Raw genomic sequence first — 24,581 nt, 5'->3', positions numbered from 1 at the left:
GAATTTAGAGTGCATGTATTGTAGCACTTCAGCAGTGACAGGGTGTCCTTGTAATAATAATAATATGAGCTCAGATAACAAAACCAATTTCTATGTTTTGGAGGGAATGCTTCTCAACCATTAACGTAAGTATCACCTACAGAACATAAATATTTACACAAAAGAAAGGAACTACTGGTAAGGGCATATACTTTAGTCACAGGTATTAAAGCAAGTCAAAGGATTAAGCCACCTGGTTTACTTTGCTGACCTTCAAAAGACGAGTTAAAAAAAAAAAAAAAGGTGGGAAGAACAATAATCAGACTAACCAATTAATGGCTTTTTTTTTTTCTTTAAAAAATATACCTCCAGCCCTGGCTGGTGCGGCTCAGTCAATTCAACATGGGCCTGTGAAGCAAAGGGTCGCAAGTTCAATTCCCAGTCAGGGCACATGCCTGGGTATGCAGGCCAGGTCTCCAGTAGGGGACACATGAGAGGCAACCATACATTGATGTTTCTTTCCCTTTCTCCCACCCTTCCCCCTCTCTAAAAATAAATAAATAAAATGTTAAATATATATATATACACACACACACACACACTCACACACACCCCCCTCTCCAGCTTACTACCATCTAAGAAGAACAAGTAAAGCCTAAATGAATAAATGGACCTAAATGGTTTCAGCATCTCTCTTCAATTTCTTGATTTCACAGAACAGTTCCTAACAGTTATGGAACTAAGTGTAGCTTAAGAACTTTTGATCTGTGTAAGAAACTAGCAGAAAGAAACATACCAGGGCAGATGTTAAGGATGCAGGACAGAGCACAGCTATCATGGAGCTTACAGAAAGCTGTAGTAACTTTCAAGAATTACAACTATGAAAACATGAAACAAGGGGACCTAACTTAGGCTTATAAGTGAGGACAGTCTTGGCCCAGTCCTCAGGAATTCACAGGCAGATAAGAAAAGATGCAAAGTAAATAAAAGTCAGAGGAAGGGGAAAAAAAGATCTAAAAAACTCTGAGCACAAACCATATTTCTGGGACTACATTATTCTAAATCTCTGTATTTTTGTAAGTTCCAATTTTATAAGTGAGGAAAACAATCTACCCAAAGTCATAAAATTAGGCAGCCAATTACATACCCAGTTACCTAGTTCCAAATAACATTCACTTGTTAATCACCAGAATTTCTGTTAAGGATAAAGTCCCTGCTCTAAAGGCCATCACAGTCTCAGAAAAGATACTAACCATTCTTGTAATAATCCCACTGGATAGCCTTTATTGATGACAGAATGTGAATTATGCCACCTCAGATGTGGAAACTTAGGGAAAACCATAAAGAACATTATTGCTGTTATTGAAAGTGAACGTTAAAAACAAATAGGACTTTACCAAGTACATAAAGAAGGGAAAGTCACTCTATACAGATGATCTGTAACAAGAATAATAAAATCCTTGACTCTAAAATGGAAATATCATCACCAATGTTTACTGCCAAAGAAAAGGAGAAGTAAAAATATACATAATTTAATGGCTATTATAAAGCCATAATAAGAAAAAATTAAAGAACATTACTGAATATATTAATTCATTTGTAAGTTATTTCAGTGAAATTCCTAATTTTTAAAACTTGCTAAAAACTTATATTTACTATATAGATGACAATGAGACAACCAATTGACACTCAGAAAAAATAAAGCTGGATCCTTGGTCCCGATACAACAAAAAAATACCGATTTGCACTAGAATTCAGCATTTAAATGTGCTAAAACTTTAAGACTTAAAGTACTTTTTAAGTATCAGTTTGTATCAGGTTCTCTAATCTAATGAGTGAAAAGTTTATGGATGGACAGACAGAAGGGAGAAAGGCCTAGAGAAAAAAAACATATATGAATTCTGAATGATCTATGAGTAGGAAAGACCCTGCCAAGCAGGACACAAAATTTACAAGTCATGTCATAAAGAATAAGTCTAAAGAAATTAACCAAAATAAAAAATTATTTCGAAACAAAAAAAAAGAAAACGAAAAGACAAACTTCCTTATAATGCAAAACACTCATAACTCAGTAGGAAAAAATATATATACGCAAAGAACAAACAAGGTCTCCATACAAAAAAGGTCTTCTAAGCATATGGAAAGATAACATGTACATCTTGTGGAATGGGACAAATTAAATTTGATAAAACTCAATATTGGTCAATATGTGGAAAGCAGACATTTTGTATTCTGGTGGAGGAAATGTGTGGGAAAATTTACCAAGATCTAAATATTTAAATACCACATATATTTGATCTAACAAATCCACTTCCAGGAATTTACTCTCCAGTAAGAAAGCAGGTTTGTTGCAATGTTTTTAATAGCAAAACAGACATGAAAAGGCAACTGACAAAAATCAAAAGGCATGATGGAGAAAGGAGAGATATGGGAAGAATATAGAATACATTTATTTTTCACACTACATGAGGGAAGGGCCAAACAAATCAGAATTTATAAAAAACTATATTTACTTTTACATGTTTAAACTTCAGTCACCTTCAAAGTACTCTCCTTTTGATGGAATATACTTATCAAGACATTTTTTCCACTGCTCAAAACAGTTTTTGAACTTGCTGATTTTGATGCCTTTTACTGTTTCTGCCATTTTTTTTGTTTTGCCCCTTCCACATTTGCAAAAGGTATCCCTTTGAGGACTTTTGCCATCCAGGGAAACAAAAAAAAAGTAATTCAGTGTGAGATCCAGTGAACAGAGGGAGGATGGGGCACATGGGTCATACCGCTTCTTGGTCAAAAACTGCCAAACCCTCAGCATGCTGTAGAAAGGTGGGCTCATAAAATCACCCATCATGAAATAGGCAAACGTGTTGAACGAGTCTAGAAAAACATTCACTGAGGCCAAACACAGCCTCTCACAACAATGCTAGCTAGACACTGATACAGATGGATTCCTAGAATACTCACCTAGCAGGGGAAGCCTGTACTACAAAGGGCTCCCACTCCAGAAGATAATTCCAGTTTTTCTGGGCCCACCCCCTTCTGTGTTATTCTAAATCTTACACATATTTTACAATAAAAAACTCTAATCTTAAAAAATCCTAATTAAGTGATTTAAAACATCAAGTGCCTACTCTATGTATTTCATTGAGCTAGGGAAAAATGGAGAAAATAAGAATTCAGATTTGATTTCCTGACTTCAAGTACTTTATAACTTGGTTTGGAGATATGAGATTAACCAAAAAAAATAGAAAGCTGCAAGAAAACCATTCATTAAATACCCAAAACTATACAGACAATAGTTACTATAAATACAGGTGGGAAAGGTCATCTCAGGCCAGAGGTGAGTCACTGAAAACTTCAGAGACAGCAAGTTATAAACAGTCTCCAGGGGATTTAGACAGCTTAAAACTGGGAAACAGTGGTGTGAAATAAGCCAGTAACAACCTTCAGACTTAACACTCAATGTTTCAAAATCTGAAAAATTCTATACAGTGTTATAGATTTCCAGCTTCTTTTAAAAATATCAGAAGATACAGCAATGCAAGGCAGCAGTCCCACATGTCAACCAGATTAAAGCTGAGCAGCATCTGTTTCTTTTATAGAAAGGCACTGGGTGCCCTCCCATCCCTGTCTTATACATCCCAACCTGCTTAATCATTTACATCATCTGCTTGGCCTCTGTAAGCATTTAAATTTAACCCTAGCACAGAAACAACAGTAACAATGACCACAACTATAAACACTAAAGTGAAAATTTTTATTTATGAAGGAGAACCTAGAGGAATTCACTCGCAGCCAGACAACAAATAATGGAAAACAACTGGGATAAATCAAGATGAGGGAAGATCAGATGTCAGTGTCAAGCTAAGGAATTTATACTTGAGTCTTGGCCTTTACCAGTGAACATCTTGATCTTCAGACCAATTTCAAACAGTGGCTGTATGCTAATGAATCTCCATTATTTTACATATTAAGTATAAAAAGGGAAAGTGCCAATTATAATAATATGACACCACTAATTTTATTCCTTATGTCAAGGCTCTTAAAAGTCATGAAAAATGATGGGAAGGGGAAGAATGTGTATTTCTGAATAAGTAAAAGTTACTAGAGATCTACAACAATTTTGGAAACAGTACAAGATAAAATCAACCTGAGCTATGGAGTACTCATTTGTATAGTACTAAATCAATTGTTTTTCTTCATTCATTTTAAAGGTATATTTACCTTCACATTTTAACTAATTAAAATGAATAAAGGAAGTGACTATCTTTGATAGACAGTTCTACAACATCCTGGATGTGAGGCCATTTATCTAGGCTAGGTGTCTACAGTTTTCTCTATTTTGTTTTTGGGACTGATTCTATTCAATAGGCTTAAAAACTCTCCAAATAGTTATCTACTGTGCAGAACTGAAGAAGTTGTAAGTGTACTGCTGGAAGGTAATTTGGAGGAAAATCCTTGCCTTATATTCAGACACACAAAGTAAGTAAACGATAGAGTTCACTACTAGAGACACAAAGGAAAGAGATGCTCAAACTGATGTATGAAGAGTAAAGAACAACATTGTGGACAAAATATTAACACGTGAGAAGAATAACTGAAAAGAGATTTTAGAAAGCTGGTATCAAAATAGTAACATAGAAGCTTCAAGATCTCTAACCGGTCAGTGCTTTCAGGTTCTCTAAAAATGTCAAGGAGAGTGTTGTTTATCAAGAATTTCTTCACAAAAGACTATTGGTTGAGTATCACATTGAACAGCTTTAGATTCTAAGTACAAAACAGAACTGATAAGATTATTAAATTGAAGCCTTTAGTCAAAAAACTGGCATACTAAGTACTGAGAAACCAACAAAGAATCCAAGACCCAGAATTAAAAGATGACTTGTTTTTCAAGTATGCAAAGAAACATTACAAGGTTAAGAATTTCATGTTTATTTTTTAGTTTTACTTTCGCTTCTTGGTTCTTCTTCAAGAAGAAGGTAAAGGGAGGAAGAGAGGGAAAGAAACACTACGTGAGAAACAATGACCGGCTGCCTCTCAAACATGCCCCAACCAGAGATCAAACCCAGAACCATGTGTCCTGACCAGGAAGCAAACCCAAAACCTTTAGGTTTGCAGGATGTTCCAACCATCTGAGTCACAAACGTCAGGGCAGAAACAGAATTTACTTTTTTTAAAATCCACTGCACCAGATAAGTATCTTACTAGATATAACTTTCTAAGTAGCTTGCTAAGATATAACTTCATAAAATGATTTCCAATACATAAAACAACATTAAGACTCTCAGTCAAGATGGAGGCATAGATAGACACACTGTGGCTCCTTGTACAACCAAAAGGAGAACAATTTAAAAACAAAAAACAAGAACTGACAGAAAATCTAACTGTATGGAAGTCTGACAAAGAGTTAAAGAAGAGACATTCATCCAGACAGGTAGGAGGGACAGAGATAGGCAGCCGGGCAGAGAGGACTCGGGCAAGGCCATGGCTGGAGGACCAGGGTGGGCAAGGTGGTGGCTGGCAGCTGACAGCCTGGGCTCGAAAAGCAGTGGCTGGCGAACCCAGCGGTCCCACATTCATTCACAGATAAACCAGGCAAGACTGGGGAGCAGGATGGACCACACAACCCAGAGCTCCAGTGCAGGGAAATAAAGCCTCAAACCTCTAACTGAAAACACCTGTGGAGGTTGAGGCGGCAGCGGGAGAAATTCCCCGTCTCACAGGAAAATTCATTGGAGAGACCCACAGGGTCTTAAAATGTACACAAACCTACCCACAGGGGAATCAGCACCTGAAGGGCCCACTTTGTTTGTAGGAAGCGAGGAAAGTGACTGAAATCCAGCAGAGAGTGGAACAAACACCATTGTTCCCTCTCAAACCCCTCCCCCACATAGAGGGCCACAACCCAGCGACTGGGTTGCCCCACCCTGGTGAACACCTAAGGCTCTGCCCCTCACTACGTAACAGGCACCTGAAGACGGAAAAAAAATACAGCCCAAACGAAAGAACTAAGCAACACAGAGATAGCCAACCAATCAGATGCACAGTTCAAAACATTGGTAATCAGGATGCCCACAGAAATGGTTGAATTTGGTCACAAATGAAGGCTATGCTAAGTGAAATAAAAGAAAATGTACAGGGAACCAATAGTGATGGGAAGGAAACTGGGACTCAAATCAGCGGTGTGGACCAGAAGGAAGAAAGAAACAACCAAACAGAAAAGAATGAAGAAACAAGAATTGAAAAAACGAGGAGAGGTTTAGGAACCTCCGGGACATCTTTAAATGTTCCAACATCCGAATTATAGGGGTACCGAAGGAGAAGTGGAAGAGTCACAAATGGAAAAGTTATTTGAATAAATAATAAAGGAGAACTTTCCCAATCTATCAAAGGAAATAGATTTCTAGGAACAGAAAGAACTAAGGAAACAGTTACCTACAAAGGAGTTCCCATAAGACTGTCAGCTGATTTCTCAAAAGAGACCTTACAGGCAAAGAAGGGGCTGGAAAGAAGTATCCCAACTAATGAAAGGCAAGGACTTACATCCAAGATTGCTCTATCCAGCAAAGCTATCATTTAGAAAGAAGGGCAGATAAAGTGCTTCCCAGATAAGGTCAAGTTAAAGAAGTTCATCATCACCAAGCTCCTATTACATGAAATGTTACAGTGACTTATCTAAGAAGATAAAAAATATGAACAGGAAAACAACAGGAAACTCACAATTATTAACAACCACACCTAAAACAAAAACAAAAACAAAAACTACTAATCAAACAACAAGAACAAGAACAGAAGCACAGAAATGGAGATCACATGGAGGGTTATCAACAGGGGAGTGGGAGGAGGAGAGAAGGGGAAAAGGTACAGAGAATAAGTAGCATAGATGGTAGGTAGAAAACAGACAGGGGGAGGGTAAGAATAGTATGGGAAATGTAGAAGCCAAAGAACTTATATGCATGACCCATATGCATGAACTGAAGGGGGGAAATATGGGTGGGAGGGGATGTGCAGGGCAGAGGGGAGTAAAGGGGGGAAAATGAGACAACAGTAACAGCATAATCAATAAAACATATTAAAAAACAAACATTAAGTCAAGCCAAGAAAAGAACAGGCCAGTTACATTAAATTTTAAACATAAATACTTTTATGTTAAATAATTTTAAATACTTACATCTTCTCTAGGTAGTTTATTTTCATTGTCTCCTTCAATTCTCACCCGAACCACACCAGATTTGTCCACTATTTCTTGAATTACTTTGCCATTTTTTCCAATTACTTTTCCTTTAATAAGAGAAAACAAATATAACGGTAAGTTATAAGCCAATACTTCTATCCTTTCAGCAGCTGTCCAAATAATTTATGACTTTACATTAAATTATAAAAACCAAGCAATGTTCTATCTTTATACTCTCAATTAATTCACCCCTAATGACTACTCAGAAATTTTATCATTGGCTGGCACTTCCTTCTCTTCAGTATACTTAAGGATATTATTAACTGGATGGACAATGCTGCTCACATGGAAAATATTTTCAACATCTAAGCATTTTCTAAGATGTTCTACATCATTTTTATATGTTTAAAATATCAACTCCAACTGATTTCAAAAGCTTGTATACATAAAGACAAAAGCAAAACTTTTATTTTGGCATTAATATCAATTTGTTTATGTTTATTATGTATAATAATTCAAACAAGTTCAATCTTGATTTTATTTTCAAGTTTCTATTTGTTCAAAAGACGTCTGTGACTTCAAGATGTAACTTTTAAAATAATCTCTTCATAGAGATTAAATTTTACATGTAACAAGTATATCATTTCACACTGTTTTTAAAGTACCTCAAAGCTATACAAATACATACAATATGTATGATATGCTGTCTTCCCAATACTATAAAATACTATAAAATACTATGAAATACTATAAAAATGACATAAGTTCAAATTATTAACCTTTTCCACACCTAAACCTCTAAGTGCGTCAAACAGTAGTTCTTGAATTTTCAATAATTCAAGAACCACCTAAAAAAGTTTGTCCATGAAAACTTCTCTTCCCCTTAGGAACTTACTGGTTACAACAAACATTCACATAAAGGAACAAACCAATACTGGACAGTGTTACCTGATAACAGAATATTCAGGTAACTTCACTATATGAAATGATGCATCTCTTATTAAGTTAATAGCAACACCATATTTGTTATTAAGTACAAATCCCTAATAAAAAATTTTTTTTTACTTCATCAGCAATATATTTCCACAATAAATTTATTTTGGGTTAAAATGGAAGTTTTTCCTATTGATGCTTGAGAGAACAATTTACATTAAAGAATGAATAAGGGAACAACAACAACAGTATGCTGGTCAATGCAGCAAAGACAGGATTTTCTATCCCTCATCTCAAACCCCCTTCCCCATTAATAATGCTAAATTTAAAAACAGCAATTAACAGATAAAAAGATAAAATAAATCAGGAAATTCACATGTCTTCTCTGAGCAGCCCTAGCAGCAGCATATAAAAGCAACCTTCACAGTTAACACAGTGAAGCTCAAGCAGCAACTCCATCCTTGACCCTGCTAAAAATAAGCAAATACCTTCGAAATAACAAAAATCAGGTTGATATATCGTAACCCCTCCCACCCCAATCTTTGCCCCTTTTTCTTGTGAACTATATCAGTGATGAGTGAACATCCATCACCCTTCTGGGGTCTATGGCAAGGACCTACCTGCAAGTTTTATTTAGTCCCACCAGAGACCGTCAAAATTTTAACTGATCATTTTCCATAGTTTAAATTCCAAAGCATACTGATAAACTGAAGCAGACCTGTGGTTTAAATTGAGCACTGAGCAAAAAATGCTGAAGGGACAGAGTAGAGAAGTGATTAAGGAAAGCTTCTAGGTGGTGAAAATTTTTGAATCATTTTCAAATCAATGTTCACACAGTATTTTTTCTTTTGATTTGGGAGGGCTGGGAATGGTTAAGTTCTTTAATTCTTAGAACCTGAATGTGTAAAGAAATCCTCTCTGGAACTTACCCACCAAGTAGTCCTCATTCCCTTTTACTCCTCAGTCCTCTTTTTCTCTTTCACTTGGACTAAAAATGTATTACTTTTCAAAAGACTGCTTCACCCATAAAACATTTTGGAAGGAAATGCAGTATTATTATATACAACAACCAACTGAAATCTTTATACTTCTTCTGAAAATTTCACCAACATATAATAGTTGCTGCTAATATAGATTTCCTAAAGAGTACACAAATAACCCAAAGCAAAGCCAACCAAGACAGAGGAAAAAAAGCAACATGGTAATCATGGATATCACTGCATAAAATAAATGAATAAAGAATCAGAGAACCACAAGTATATACAATTTCCTAACTTCTAAAATAGCTGGACTTTTTACTCAAGGTTAACACTACCACAGAAACTAAGACTGAGGCTATCTCCTATAGCATTACTGAGTTGGAAAGAACCCTGATTCCCTAGTACATACCTCCAAATCAGTTTTACAAGTGAAAAAACCTAAGTTAAATTACATTTATAAAGCAGCAAACCAATGTTAGTACTGATGTCAATAACTGAATATAATTTAAACAAAAAAGGGGATCACTTTCAAAAGCCGCTTTCTTCTCTAAAGTGATTTCATTTGATAATAATCAGATAACATTTTGTATCATGTTTATCAAAATTAGTCTACAGTGAACAGCGATTTCCCTGACAAATGAAGTAGACTTAATTGGCAGGATGTCATAACTATCCAAATGTTTGGGCAAAATTGAAAAGCTTTTTATATAACAGCTGAGTACAAAGAAACTATCCAATTCTTGGGTTGTAGACTACTGACTGTATCAGAATATACTAGTAGTATAGGCTAGAAAAACGTCTTTTTATAGTGGGAACTTTATTTAAATTTTTGTTTGCTTATAGAATTTGACAAATAAAATGCCAAAAGCAAAGAAATCATTTCCTAAAGGCAAAACAGGCCTAATTATAATGGAGCCTAATTATTTCAATAAGGTTAAAAAACTGATGAGATACAACAGGTGACAAAAATTCACCCCTCTCCTAGTATATTTCACTACTTTATGGTGATGCATATTTTTATATTAAACTTCTAGAATAATTACTGTGTATTTAACATGTGATAAAAGCTTTCCCATTTGTCTCAAATGCCATTTAAAAGGACAGACAGCATGGATGTATAGGATATCAATGGCAACTCACTAAAAGCTATAATGATTGTTTATAGCTTCAAAATTTTTTAGTCACAAGTTATAATTCATAGGTATAATAGTTTTCATTAATGGTATCAAAAACTTAACAGCAAAACCTCCCATCATATCATCACCATCCTCCTCTCCTGCCCAGCAAAAACCAATCATTATTTATTCAGGTTCTACTGTGTAAGTTTTATTATTAGTTACCCTATTGTTGGTTCACTCTTACTCTTTTGCACTAAACAAAAATCATAACCTTATCAAAAAGTTTGGACAATTTTGTTATAAATAATAAAAAGACATTTCAGTGAACAAGAATGGTCAGAAAGAGCCAAAGGTATAAATTGGCTTAAGAAAAACTGCAATAGCAAACTGTTATAAAAATCATGGGTCTTATTAGTGGGTTACCCTCTACAGAAGACATCTTAACATGACAAGATACAAGTCACATATGTTATTACTGAAAAAATAAAAACAAGTATTGTTATCAAAATACTTAACATAACTCAGAACAAAAATACTAATTTTCAAATTTAGTCACTGTATGTAACTAAATAACATTTAACTTAGTTAACATGTAGTAAAAATACCTACCAACAAGATTCCTAGGAACCTGAATAAAATCCTCCACAAATTCCAAGAAACCTCTAGCCTTTTTTACAGCATCAGCACTCTAAGGGGGCAGGAGAGAAATATACATGAAATAAACCCTGAAAAACCCCACAATCCAAAATAAAAATATAAGAAATGAGAAAAATGTAAATCATTACATTCTATTAACAAGTTCAGTCCACTAGAGTACCATTTCAGGTAAAGGAATTCATGAAGTACTTTTTTAAAAAAGCAACCATTAAAAGGCTAGGAAAAAAGAACTACTAGAACAAAAACATGTTAAGATAACCCCAAGGTCCTCTCTTAAGCTCCTGAGAAAATTAGCAAGAGTTCAACTTACATTAGCCAAATTTAAAACCAGTCCTAAATGTATAAGTCTATTCTCCCTTCCTGAGTATCTCCAGGTGAATATTAAAAACAAATTGATCATGTTGTCTATACTGTGTACAATTTTTTCATTCTCAAATGACTTTATAAAGCTGATTTTGCAGAGATAACATCAAAAAAGTACCTATCGATAAGATCATTAAAGTTCCTAATTTCTAATGGGTATAAGTTTAGAAGACTGGAAGATTGGAGAGGAGGGGGGCTCCCTGAAGTGAATTCACAGTCTTCAGTAGGAGTTAACTTCCATTTTTAATGTTTTTTCTTTAACAATCACAGATCAAGTGTATCATGTACTCATATATACCATGCACTATAAAAATTTTAAAGTATATTTAAATCCTCATAAATTATAAGCTAAACACTGTTACACTTCTCATGTTATAATGAGGAAACTTATGCAAGGAGATTGAACAACTTTCACCAAGCCCACCCAAAGTGGCACACACAGAATTCCAATGTAGGCAGTATGACTCCAGTGACTTTCATCTTAATTCTGTTATACTGCCCACTTCTAAAGGTTTCAGAAATAAAAATGAGGCCTCTAGTCAGATTTATGACTCAAGCTTTTAATTAATAGCTATGTGTGAAAAGTCAAAACTTGAAATTATCACCCGAAACCACACCTCATCCATTTATTCTAATGTGAAGGTTGGTCCCAATGAAAAATTTGAATTGTTTACCTAGCATATTATTTTCCTGTCCACACAAATTTCCAATTACCAATGACAAAATATTATCTAAATTCAAGTTCTACCAAAGCTGTTCTATTATATGTTATTCACAACTGCAGTGCCTGATACAGTAAGCACACAAAAAATGAGTAAATTATTTGTAAATTATCAACATGTGAAACTAAGTTAAACCCAGAAGTGGCTGGTCAAGAAACTTCTGAAAACAGCACACATTAGATACTCAAAAATCAATGCCCCATATAATACAATAATCATCTTCAATCCACATACATATGTATAATGATGACTAGGATTGCTGATTTTTTAAAGAATTTTCACTGGGAAACTGAAATTCCAAAAAATACTATCAAGCAATCATTAGTGTTATAGCAAAGTTATTTTGGCGAGGGACAGAAAATAGCTTACCTCTCCATAGATTCTAAATGTTCCAGTATCTTCATCTAGTTCAATAGCTGTAACTCCAGGAACCTTCCTAGCTTGCTGTATGTTACTACCATGTGTTCCTATTGCCAGGCCCATCAAATCTTCTCTCACAACAAATTCCTCATGAAAAGCTGCTGCAAGTTGTTTTGTACACTAGTAAAAGAGGTAAATTAGAATTTTTTTATAAAAGATCAAAACAAAAATGGTTTCTAGTAAACCCACATTCACAGCATCATTCACATGAGTTAAGATGTGGAAGCAACCTCAAGCTGCAGATTGATGAATGAACAAAATGTAATATATTCGTACACTGAAAAATTATTCAGACTTAAAAAGAAAATACATGCTACAATGTGGATAGACATTATGTTTGGTAAAATAAGCCCATCACAAAAAGACTAATGCTATTATGATTCTAATTTATAGAAACAGAAAGTATAATGTAAATTGTCTGGGGCTGAGGAGGAGCAGAGAGGGAAACTGTTTAATGAGTAGAGTTTCAGTGTGGTAAGATGAAAGAGTTGTACACCGATCAATCTGAAATACTTAACACTATAGAACTGCACTTACAAATGGTTAAGATAGTAAATCTTATGTCAATTTACAACAATTTAAAGGAATAAAGAAAGCTCATCTGAGGTCATGTAATAGATGAGTCTATTTACTTGTGGTCACAGAAAAGAGTTATTGTAAAAACAATTTTCCAGAATAACTGATACAGGCACTTTTCTGATTCAGATGATTCATTTTGCAAAACTCATTCACACAGACTGTTTTTAACTTTTAAATTAATAAAGACATTCACAAAGTTGTCTCAAAACATAGCTCAATTTCTCTAAGGAAGTATGTATTTGCATGTTTTGTTTAGTGGAGGATGGGAGGAACTAGTCTCCCAGTGACCAATAGGAGAAAACAGGATTAGAACAGGATAGAAAAACAATGATAGGTTCTTTTCAAAAACCACATACTAGTGCCCTACTATTATTCTCTTACACAAGAGCTGTTGTAATAATCTAGTTATTGCCTGATTGGCGTAGCTTAGTGGATTGAGTGCGGGCTGCAAACCAAAGGGTTGCAGGTTCGAGTCCTGGTGCGGGGGCACATGCCTGGGTTGTGGGCCAAGTACCCACGGGAGGCCACGTGAGAGGCAACCACACACTGATGTTTCTCTCTCTCTCTCCACCCCCCGCCTTCTCCTCTCTAAAATCTTTAAAAAGAAAAAATAATCTAGTTACTAATGAAAGTGTGTTGTGACAGGGCACAGGGAAATTAAAAAAAAAAAACAGGGTAAAGAAGAATTAACAATACAGTTTACTATGGATATCCCTAGTAACTCTCTAAGCAATTTGGCACCTGTCATCTAAGCCCTAACAAAAAAATTCAACAGGCATTTAGTAAATGAGGCTATGTTTGAGAAAAGTAACAGGAAAAAAGTAGTTCTTCTAAGGAACATAATGACTCCAAGTATTATTAGCCACAAAATAGGTACTAATTTGCCTTATATTAACAGTCAAGCAGTTTGAGCCAGGGAACTTGCATAAACCTACTTACTTCTAAATGCTTAGTGGCCTCTTCATTTCTAGACATTAGCATCAACTTCGTACGAATACTTCGCAAATGCATGTCACTTAAAATATTTACTCTCTTCACAGTTGCTTCACTGGCAGACTATAAACAAACAAGTTAATCACTCAAACACTTAATCATTTTTCAAGATAATATAAACAGGACCTTCACAATAAAGTCTTCCACGATTCTCATCAATTACACTTCTCACCTAACATACCATACCTCCCCCTCTTCCTACAAGTAATCTTACTTTCCTTTCCAAATCCCCATATTATTTATTCTATTCACATTATGATGGGGGTGGGAGGACTACAACGACCTACACATTAAGAATTTTACTATGCTGGGCACTGGCCGGCGTAGCTCAGTGCATTGAGCTCGGGCTGCAAACCAAAGTGTTGCAGGTTCGATTCCCAGTCAGGGTACATGCCTGGATTGCAGGCCATGACCCCTAGCAACCGCAGGTTGATGTTTCTCTCTCTCTTTCTTTCTCTCTCTCTCTCTCTCTCTCTCTCCCCCCTCCCTCCCTCCCTCCCTTCCCTCTCTGAAAATAAATAAATAAAATCTTTAAAAGAAAAAAAAGAATTTTACTATGCTGAGAATGTCCTATTAATTTTTTTCTCCTTACTTCAAGAGATAAAATTGAGTATTTAACTACCAAAAAATTGTTCTCACACACTGCATTAATAAATTTACTATATACCAAGTTAGCTTTCATTTTTTAAATACTTAATTACAAAATCTGTGCAATATCCATTAACTACCTAAAAAACGGAGGTATCTTACCAGTATCATTAGCTGTGTGGTTTCTGGGTGGTAAAAAATTCTGCATGCTCCTACAGCTTTCTTAAAATCTTTATGTGCATTTTCATTAGCACACCTAGGGAGACATTAATTCATGTGTAAGACCTAAATATCAGATTCAATTTCGAGGGCAACTTTAATATAAACCCCAGTATTTCATTTTGACACCACCCATAAAAAAACTTTTGTTTAAAAAATTTCTAGCAGAGTTTGTGATTGAGTGTTTGGGGACAAAAGATTTTTGTAGTACTTAAAAATCCTCTTAATTCACACAATTCAATAGTAAACAAAATTACTCACGCCTCTCTCAAATCCTCAGGAACATCCACTGTGCATTTAAAGAAGGTATTTTTTTTGACAGCTTTATTTTGATTGACAGGCCGAAGTCGTTCAAATGTGACTATTTCATTATAAGTGGCATCACAAGCAGCATATTCAATGACATAAAACTAGAAGACATCAAAATACTTTAAAAATCCCATCTGAACAAAAATAATGAGCTTTAAATAAAGTTCTGAACACCTTGCTCAGCTTAAGCAGCATACCCTCCCCTGTGTGGCACAAGCTCCTTGCATAGCTTAGTTATATCAATCTGATTTGCCTAAAGTAGATTATAGGTTTTTACAAGCAAGAACCTTGGTAGTCCTCACATGCTCAGGATGAACAGCTCTGGTGTTTGCAAATTGAGAACACAAACAGAAATGAATACTGATGAATTTTTGAAATGTGTGATCAACTATTTCTAAAGAACATCTTTAGTACACTTTTGCTTTTAGAAACAAAACAGAACTGGAATAACATTTACAAAAACGGAGAGTTGAGGCATTTCCTTGGAAACTAATCACAAACCAAGTGTTAACATCACTTACTTCTCCTTTCATCATTCGAACTTTAGCCAACCACCATCCACAAGGTTCTTGGTCATTTGCTCTTGAATATACCTGAGAAGGAAAAGAAAAAACAGCCTCAATCATTCATCCTAAAAAGATTTCAACGTTGTAATAGTAACTTTTTATAAATACTAAGTCCCATTAAACTTAAGAATCAAAAATATTACTGTATTGAAATTGGTATACTAAACATAGTTTAATAAAAGTAATGCAAGCCTAAATTTTACTACTGAAAAATAAAACAACCTTTTTTGGGCAATTTGGCTCCTTGAAAGTCAAATTCAAGCTTATTTTTAGAGAGGCAGAAGGGAGGGAGAAAGACAGGGAGAGAAACATCAATGTGTGGCTGCCTCTCACAAGCCCCCTATTAGAGACCTGGCCCACAACCTAGGCATGTGCCCTGACTGAGAATCGAACCAGCAATCCTTTGATTCTCAAACCTGCACTCAATCCACTGATCCACACCAGCCAGGGCAGCTTTTGTATTTCTTTTATCAGCAAATCTAACTACTTAGACTTTTATCCTTTCTCACAGGTCTTCCCTTAAAAAAGAAGAAATTTTATTTTTTAAAAAATTACTCTATCTTGCAATTAGTATATGAATACAGTGGGCCCTTTTATAAATCTAAGGTGGAATCTAGTTATCACATTTTTCCTGTATCTTGAAACACTATTTCACCATTTCTTCATCATCCAATTATTTCCAACTATGCTTTTTTTAAAAATCTGAAAGAAAACAGAAGAATGATGATATTACCTGAAAGAACACAACACTGAAATATATCATTACTACTGTATCATCCTCTGGCTTATTACATAGTCTTTCAAGAAAATAATAAAAAGACTAGAAGCACCATTCCTGTTGTGGGCTTTTGGCTATTGCTTAACAGTTAAAATTTCAAGATTTTTATTTTTAGAAATACAAAAAGAAAATGTAAAGAGGAAGGGCTTTCAAAATTATTAGAGGCATCAGACTGGTGCAAAGAGACAATAGCACTCTAAATTCTAATGATCAATGTATAATTTTATCTTTTAAGCACAATCTCAGACTATGAAGTCTTCAGATGATGACATCCTGGATAAATATCCCCAAATACATTTCTAAGAAGAAAAATAAAATTTTAGTATTTTCACCCAGTTAATTATTCAACTGGGATTCCATTATACAAAATCCTACAACAAGCTTCTAGACCATTCTGTTTTTCTACAAGGGCATGTGACAGTATTGTTTCATCTTTTATGTTTGCACACCAAAATATATTTGATTCAGTTAATAAATGGCCAAATGCCAATGGTAGATATGTATACAAAATGACTAGAAAGAAACAGCTGATGGAAAAAACACAGAAAAATTCAGTGGATTAGTTAGTCAATCAAATCAGTTAAACATGAAAAGAGCACAATTTTTAAAAATGGTATAATCATAATGCAAACATGAGTATGTTTTCAATAAAAAGCCACCAATAATTCCAAATATTCTTTAAGTATTATATTCTGATAATTCAAGTGTAAAATGAACCAGAAGAAATAATAAACTAAAGCTTATTAAGAGATGTATTTTAAATTTGTTATCTGTATTGATAAGATGGATGTTTTATGTTTTTTTATGCATCATAGCTAAAGAACAGTAATATTTAGGGAACTTAGCTCATTTTAGGTATATGTATTACCCAAAGGAAGAAAAGAGGGAATAAAAAGATGGATTTGCTATGTTTAAAAATGCTTTTTAAGATATCTTATAATATTGGCTATCTCCACTGTTTCATTTTTACTTGTGAAAAATATTTTAAAAACCAATTAATATGCATCATTGGGCCCAAATGTTAAATAAAGACTATTTTCCCTCATGTGTAAGGATTGGGGGGGGGAGCCTAAGAACAGCAAGTTCTTGCCAATTCCAAGCACCATCTCAGAAAGGCAGTTCAGCTTGGTGATCTACAGCAAATGGGTGCCTAAAGCTCAAATGCTGGGGGGGCCAGGGGGGCAAGAAGACAAAAAAAAAGGTCTTAAAACTACTTAAATCCCTTTGTTCTAATTCTATTTTTACCAAAGCATAACCCTTCTGGGAATCTGGCTTGCTATGTAAGCTTACCTACAAACAAAAAAGAATAAATCCTGGACTGCTCTGAAGCCTTCTCATTCACCATTGATATGCTCGATCCCATTTTATACTTGTAACTACCTCTGTAAACTTCATTAATAACTTTATCCCTGAAAGAGAAAGCCACTCTCATGAAGCCAACTATGAATCTGGCTCCACTTGAGGGCCGTGGGTCAAATCACATCCTATATAAAATGGACTGTATCTTGTACAATAACTAATTACTTTAATAACACAGAAGTAAAACTGTGCCCTAGTGTACTATGTTCCAAGTGTTACTAAATTTATTCATGACTATATCATTGGAATAAGAGCACCTCACAGAAATTCCCTTTCTTCAGATTTCACTTAAATCTCCAATCTATTCCAAGGTAGTGATTCCTAGTCTAAAGCAATGGCCCTCGTTGTTATAACATTCTAAGGTTCTTCAAATCCAAGAAGAGCTAAAAAAATCAGGGGACTAAGAAATTGCCATTAGAAATCTAAAAACCTAAAAACGTAATAGTACTCAGATAGTTTTATGGTGTGAAGGATGGAATATGAAAATCAAATTCCAAAGGCCTATTTAAGGATTCTTTCCACCAAATGACTCCAAAATGGAGTTACTACAAAATGGTCTCCAAATTCAGTACACACCAAATTGTGATTTCAATGAAATTCCAGTCTGGATCCTAATAATGTTGCTAACTTTTCATTCAAATTAATAATTAACTACGCCTTTCAAAGTCACAACCAAATAGAGATAATAAACATGAGGCAGATAATTTCTAAAGAATGTTAAGCACTAAACTGAATCTTTAATCATAATGACACTTTTCATAACTACATGAAATACAGCATTTATCATTCCTCTGTATTCACCATTTCATCTCATTACAACCTATGAAAAGAAAGCTTAACATATAGAACACAATAATATAATTTATCTACCTGTACAGTATTATTATCTCAATCATATTTGTGGCTGATTCACTAACAAGTGGGTTTCAAAGTCTTAAAAACTGAGCCCTGGCTGGTGTGGCTTAGTGGATTGAGCCCCAGCCTGCAAACCAAAGGGTCACCAGTTCAATTCCCAGTCAGGGCACATGCCTGGGTTGCAGGCCGGGTCCCCAGCAGGGGATGCATGTGAGGCAACTACACACTGATGTTTCGTTCCCTCTCTTTCTGTCTCCCGTCCCTTCTCTCTAAAAATAAATAAGGTCTTAAAAAAAATGGCCTTTTTCAAGACAAAGATAAGACTTTTAAAAAATGTTCACCTTTTTTAATGTAGTAGCATTTCCCAAGCACTAAGACTAACAATGGACTTAGAATTATGAGAAAAACTACAGACAGCTAAAATTTTCAGATTGGTCTCAAGAATCAACTGAAACATTTTTAAAGATAATATGTAAATAATACATGTATATTTACATTGTTTTTAAGTAAAATATTGAGTTTTAAAAACTGTAAGGTAAAAGTATCCTATCTCAAATTATTCTTACTCCTTTTATCTGATTTCTTTTAATGACCTATCCTAATGTTATAATTAAAATATAAAGATGAATAATCATAAAGTCTGACAGTCTGCCATAAAAGATGGGAAGGCATATATGTCACAAGAACAAAAATTTTGTCAATTCTTATTTCAACCAGAAATCTTCACAATTCAAAAATAAACGCTTTTTAAATGTTAAACCCAAGAAGAAAACCTTGAAAATCTTGTAAAATTATACACTGGCTTGAGATACAAGGCTTACTATGTAACATTTGCATGTGTTTTATGCATATTAACTTGCTAAGCAAAACAGGTATCTATAATAAAACAAAGCACACCTCACGTGAAATCACTAGGGTACTTTTTACTGCACTTCCAATGCCCCAGAACACTATATAACCAGCTCAAAAAAATCTAAGGAACTCTTCATTTTCCCACTACTTCCAACTTTATAAGCTGATCATTATTTTCTAAGCAATCTTCAGTTAGCAAAATCAACCATTAAGCAAATATTTATCAAAAATATGTAATTGTAGGGTGGGTGGGCTGGAGTGGGAGTAAAAGGGAGAAAACTGTACTTGAACAATGATTAATATAAAATTTTTAAAAATATATGTAATTGTATTTAAAAATATGTCACCACTTTTAAAGTCAAGTAAAAGCCACTAATTAGGTTTCAAATTAATATTTGAACTTCAGACCTCTAAAAACCAACTATTATAAATCACATATAGTATCTTTTTGAGGCCATTATAAACAATAACACTGTGATCTATAGCTTCATGTAAGCCTCATAAACTGGCTGGAAAAACAAACCTCAAAATAGCCAAACATATTTTTAAAATAATAGAATTTCAGAGTAAACTATATGAAATTATCAACAGTCAACCATTCCTGAACTACAGAATGGAAATTATATATTGCCAAGCTTTAAATAAACGCCTGTAAGGTCAATGGAAAGCTCTCTCCTGGATCACTTTTGTTCTAAATTTGTTTCTAGTGTTGAAATCAAAGTCACCTTTCCCTTCTTCAAAGAGAAGGAGTTCCCAGGGCTGCGGAAGAAGAGAAGAGTTGTGAGTCTGGCACAAAACCGACAACACTCTATAAATACAACATGATATATTAGAAAATAACAGTAAGACAAAAACTAAAACTGGTTATCAGCTTTCCAGTATTTTTGGCCTTTATGACCTTGGAATGGTTAACAACAGCCACAGCAGCAGCAGCCCTGGCTGGTGTGGCCCAGTGGATTGAGTACTGGCCTGTAAACCAAAAGGTCACTGGTTCAATTCCCAGCCAGGACACATGCCTGGGTTGTAGGCTGGGTCCCAAATCAGGATGTGTCAGAGGCAACTGATCGATTTATCTCTCACACATTGATGCTTTTCTCCCTGTCTTTCTCTCTCCCTTCTCCTCTCTAAAAGTAAATCTTAAAAAATAATAATAGTAGAGTTTAGCACAGCTCAATAAATTGTTATGTTAAACTAAATCTGTTTAAAGAGCTTGTCGGTTATATAGTGCATATGCTAGTGCTATACAAGTGTCAGCTATTGTTATTGCCGTTATACTATTTGTGACTAGCAAAAAGAAATGAGTAGAGTGACTTAAAAAATTAATATAGTAAATTTAAAATTATTATACTAAATAAGAAGTTAACATACTAATCAATGAGGAAACATATACCATCATGTGTCAGCAAAATTATGAAGTGGTAATTCAAAAAGCACTTTTAGAGGATAAAATGGCACATTTTAGTACTATCAAAATTTTAAAGAACATGCTTTTAATTCAGCAACTGAACCACTTAAAACTGTGATTTATATAATCACAGAAGATGATTTATATAAAAGAGGATTAATTAATTCTGGTTATTTTTTAATCATAGCAAAAGAAAAAATCACTCAGCTTCAGTGTCTTCTAATTATGATACATTTGTACTAAGGAATATTATGGGGGTGTCAGTAGAAATGACAATCTGTACATTCAGACATGAAACTGTATATAATATCCTAATTAACTAAAAACAAAAGTCACAAATAAATAATATATTTTCAATTTTTGTAACAAAAATACATTATTCTTTATAAATGCAAAAAAAATCTGAAGAGACACTAGATTCTGGTAAATGAGATGTAAACTGGGGCAGGCAACAAGAACACCTACACACCCACAGTAAGAGGGGAGGTTCACATTTTATATTATGTAATATGCTTATCATTTCATAACCTTTATTACTTTGATTTTAAGAGGTGTGGGAAACTTTCAAAAGTTATTGGTTCAAAATATAAAGCCTTACTATCATTCCAAAATACTTCAGGTGTGGTGAATAGACTCCTAACTATTAGTGGCCAAAAAATAAAAATAAAAAAATCTAATAAATCCATGAGTTGCAATATTAATTTTAAGCTTCTTCCTTATGTAAATTTTCAAAAATTTCAAGTGAAAAAAGTGACAATAACATCTTCATTTCAGATGATTGTCACAATTGTAAGAAGTAAATTTCACCAAGACTGAAACAAGGAACAAACTGAAAACACCATAATCATCCATGTCCAAATGGGCCAGAAGATGGTCCAAGAAATGGGTAAGACCTTCCTCAAAAAGGACTTGGGAAAGAACACGATTAAAAACATCCTCAGTACTCTGCCAAGTTTTCCCTTTCATCTGAGCCTTTAAACTACCAATAAGTGTCTGAACAACAATTTAAAAAATATGAAAAGCACTGTGCCCAGAGCTGACCACCACATATTTCTAATTCTAAAATTAAGCATTCAGGGAAAAAAACCTTCTAAAACAAATATATTTTTAAAAAAGAAAAAAAAAAAACCACCTCTTTTATCAGTCCTCACAGAAAGGTGTTGATTAGAAAAGGAAACAATACTAAGAAAACCATTTTCACTGGAATCTAAAGTCCCAGTGAACATAGCTGAGTAGTAATCAGCAGCATTAGTGCTACAATTCACAAGACTCACCAAGTACCCTACTTTACACTCAGGGACAGACACATACCACAGAGACTACAGTTACAGGGCTCCTTATTACAAAAGTCTTAGTACCCACCCACACTTGGTCAAGTCAAGTATGAAAGAAAAAAGTTGAGTAAAGTAAAGGCTATAACATTATTAGGGAATGGGCTTGTGGTGCCCTGACACAACTAAGTCATAACATGCTTTGATTTAGCAAAAGCAAAAAAGTGCATGGTAAACTTAGAGCAAGTAATTAAAATTTAGGCAGAATTTTTAAATGAAAATGAGTCCAGGTTGTCAGGGATTAAATCACTACAATTCTTTGGTTTCCTAGCGTATCTACAATTTTACAGAAACTCAAAAGAATATCTCCATTAAAAAATGAGAAATAAAAGTGACAGATTAACTAAACGCATTCAGTTGCCAAGTACTCAGGACAGTGTCTGGCATATATCATGAAGTGTTTATAAACATCAGATTACTATTTCATCACTAATGGTATGCCCCCAATCCCCTCCCTCATCCTACGTAAACTAGGTACAAATGAAACTTGAAAATCTGTTGAACCAACTCCTTCTGAGAAATATATTTAGCATATCTGACTATCCTGGGGAATTATGTCAATTCTTGAAAATCAAAAATCCGATTTCCTATCTCTAACAGACTCAGTAAACCTGTATTGAAAATTACTTTCTTCCAAGTTTCTTCTTACAGAACAGCAGACATATTAATCAGCAACATTAACCTTTTGTAGTCAGACACCCAAGATCAGATCTACTACATATGAAAAAAGCAAGATATAAAGAAGCAGTACAAATGATCTCATTTTTATTTTTATAAAGGGGGAAGGAGAGTCTGAGAATAATATGGAACACATGAACAGTGGTTTTTATCTCTGGGCAGTGACTGTTTTTTTCTTTTGGTTTTTCCTGTCCTTTAAAAATTTCCAGGTATTTCTAGAATATTCAACAAGGCAATACTAATTATCGTATTTCACATACATATAAACTATATTAATGATCACTATAATAAAGGGTGATAATTACTATTTTACAAAGAATCTGAGGAAAAACCACAAATTTTAGAGTAATTAAAAAAAAACACAAAACAGAAAACAGCTATCAACATCATATAGTTCTCTGTGCCAGATTCTGTGCAAAGCAATTTAAACACCCTATCATCCTTAATTCTCACATTATTTCATTATTTCCATTTTAGTGATAAAGAAACTCGACCAAGGCACAAAAGCTAAGAGCAGAGCTGAGATAAGATTCTCAGTTCTGATTCCAAAACTCAAGCATTACTGCTTATACAGCCATTATCAAGAGAAAAAGAAAAGGAATTAGATTTATTCACCACCACCTAAACACATTTCCTAGAAGAATATTTATATGAAACAAAATAGAAGCACACAAGAAAATAAACCTACAAATACATACCTCGACTTCATCACCTTCACTAATTTCCTTTTTTATGTCTGGTGGTGGTGGTAATCTGACTTCATTAAATGGAACCTGACGTTCTGGTTGCCAACTGAAGGATTAGAAAAGAAATTAAACATTCAAAATACGTTATCCTAATACTCTCTAATATGGAAGCTATATAGTCAATGCTTACTGCTGTATAATTTTCCAATTAATCATTTAGGTTTCCCTAAAGAAAAACAAGTTTCTTATTATATATTCCAAATAATTAGTTTGTTGAGACAGATTTTGCATGACTCTTGAAGTTTATAAATAATTAACATCATTGAAAATAATTACAAATTACCTTCCAAATTACTCATCCTAAGGAAACAGCACATATTCTTGAGATAAAAAATAGGCTACATTCATGGTAGTAACTTAAGTTTGAAATATCATTTATACCACTGTCAAATTAACAGAAGTAGAATCAACTTATTTCAAACACATTACAACTTTGTAACCTGTCAAATGAACATAATTTCAGAGTATAAAACAATAAAAAGAGTGTAATTCCTTTTAAGTATACACGTTCACAGAAATACAGAAAATTACAATTATTTTGAATAGATGACTTACATAAGATTTAACTTTCTCATTTAGAATTTATCTTTTCCACAATGAACACATAACTAAAACCTACTAAAAGCTTACTTTTAATGTCTGTACAAATATGTATCAAAGTTACAAATTCAGTTATTGCTTAACTGACATGTTTTGTGTTGTAATTTGTAAGTTGAGTTGAAGAATAACTTTTAACTTACAACAGATCATTCATATGTCTGGGAAATAAACCCACACATAAAATGTTCCTATAGCATGTATTTGCAACACACACACACACACACACACACACACGGAAGTTAAAAGTTTTGAGTGCTTTCTTTTCACCATTACTGTCTAAATGGCAGCCGCTCAAAGACAGAAATCATCACAACACTTGTTTCTACATGGAACAGCTGTTTGGCAGATATCTTTTCAGGCAGTTCCAGAAGCAGCTT

General features: G+C 34.2%; 1 protein-coding gene across 6 annotated transcripts in view; it reads right to left on the bottom strand.

The window, feature by feature from the left end:
- Window positions 1-24,581, bottom strand: part of FXR1 (FMR1 autosomal homolog 1) — a 55,339-nt gene that overhangs the window by 13,636 nt on the left and 17,122 nt on the right. For all 6 annotated transcript variants that reach the window (XM_045850908.1, XM_045850909.1, XM_045850910.1 and 3 more), the window contains exons 3-10: window positions 23,557-23,650; window positions 15,556-15,627; window positions 14,987-15,135; window positions 14,669-14,762; window positions 13,865-13,981; window positions 12,296-12,466; window positions 10,794-10,872; window positions 7,151-7,260 (exon numbers count right to left, since the gene is read on the bottom strand). In XM_045850908.1, coding sequence (XP_045706864.1) covers window positions 7,151-7,260; window positions 10,794-10,872; window positions 12,296-12,466; window positions 13,865-13,981; window positions 14,669-14,762; window positions 14,987-15,135; window positions 15,556-15,627; window positions 23,557-23,650 — 886 coding nt within the window. The remainder of the gene's footprint in view (window positions 1-7,150; window positions 7,261-10,793; window positions 10,873-12,295; window positions 12,467-13,864; window positions 13,982-14,668; window positions 14,763-14,986; window positions 15,136-15,555; window positions 15,628-23,556; window positions 23,651-24,581) is intronic.

Source organism: Phyllostomus hastatus, unplaced genomic scaffold, assembly GCF_019186645.2.
Source record: "Phyllostomus hastatus isolate PE091 unplaced genomic scaffold, TTU_PhHast_1.1 phas_contig_86, whole genome shotgun sequence".
In the NCBI taxonomy this organism is placed as follows: Eukaryota; Metazoa; Chordata; class Mammalia; order Chiroptera; family Phyllostomidae; genus Phyllostomus; species Phyllostomus hastatus.
The sequence above is the reverse complement of the archived record's forward strand: the minus strand, read 5'-3'. Positions and strand labels throughout refer to the sequence as shown.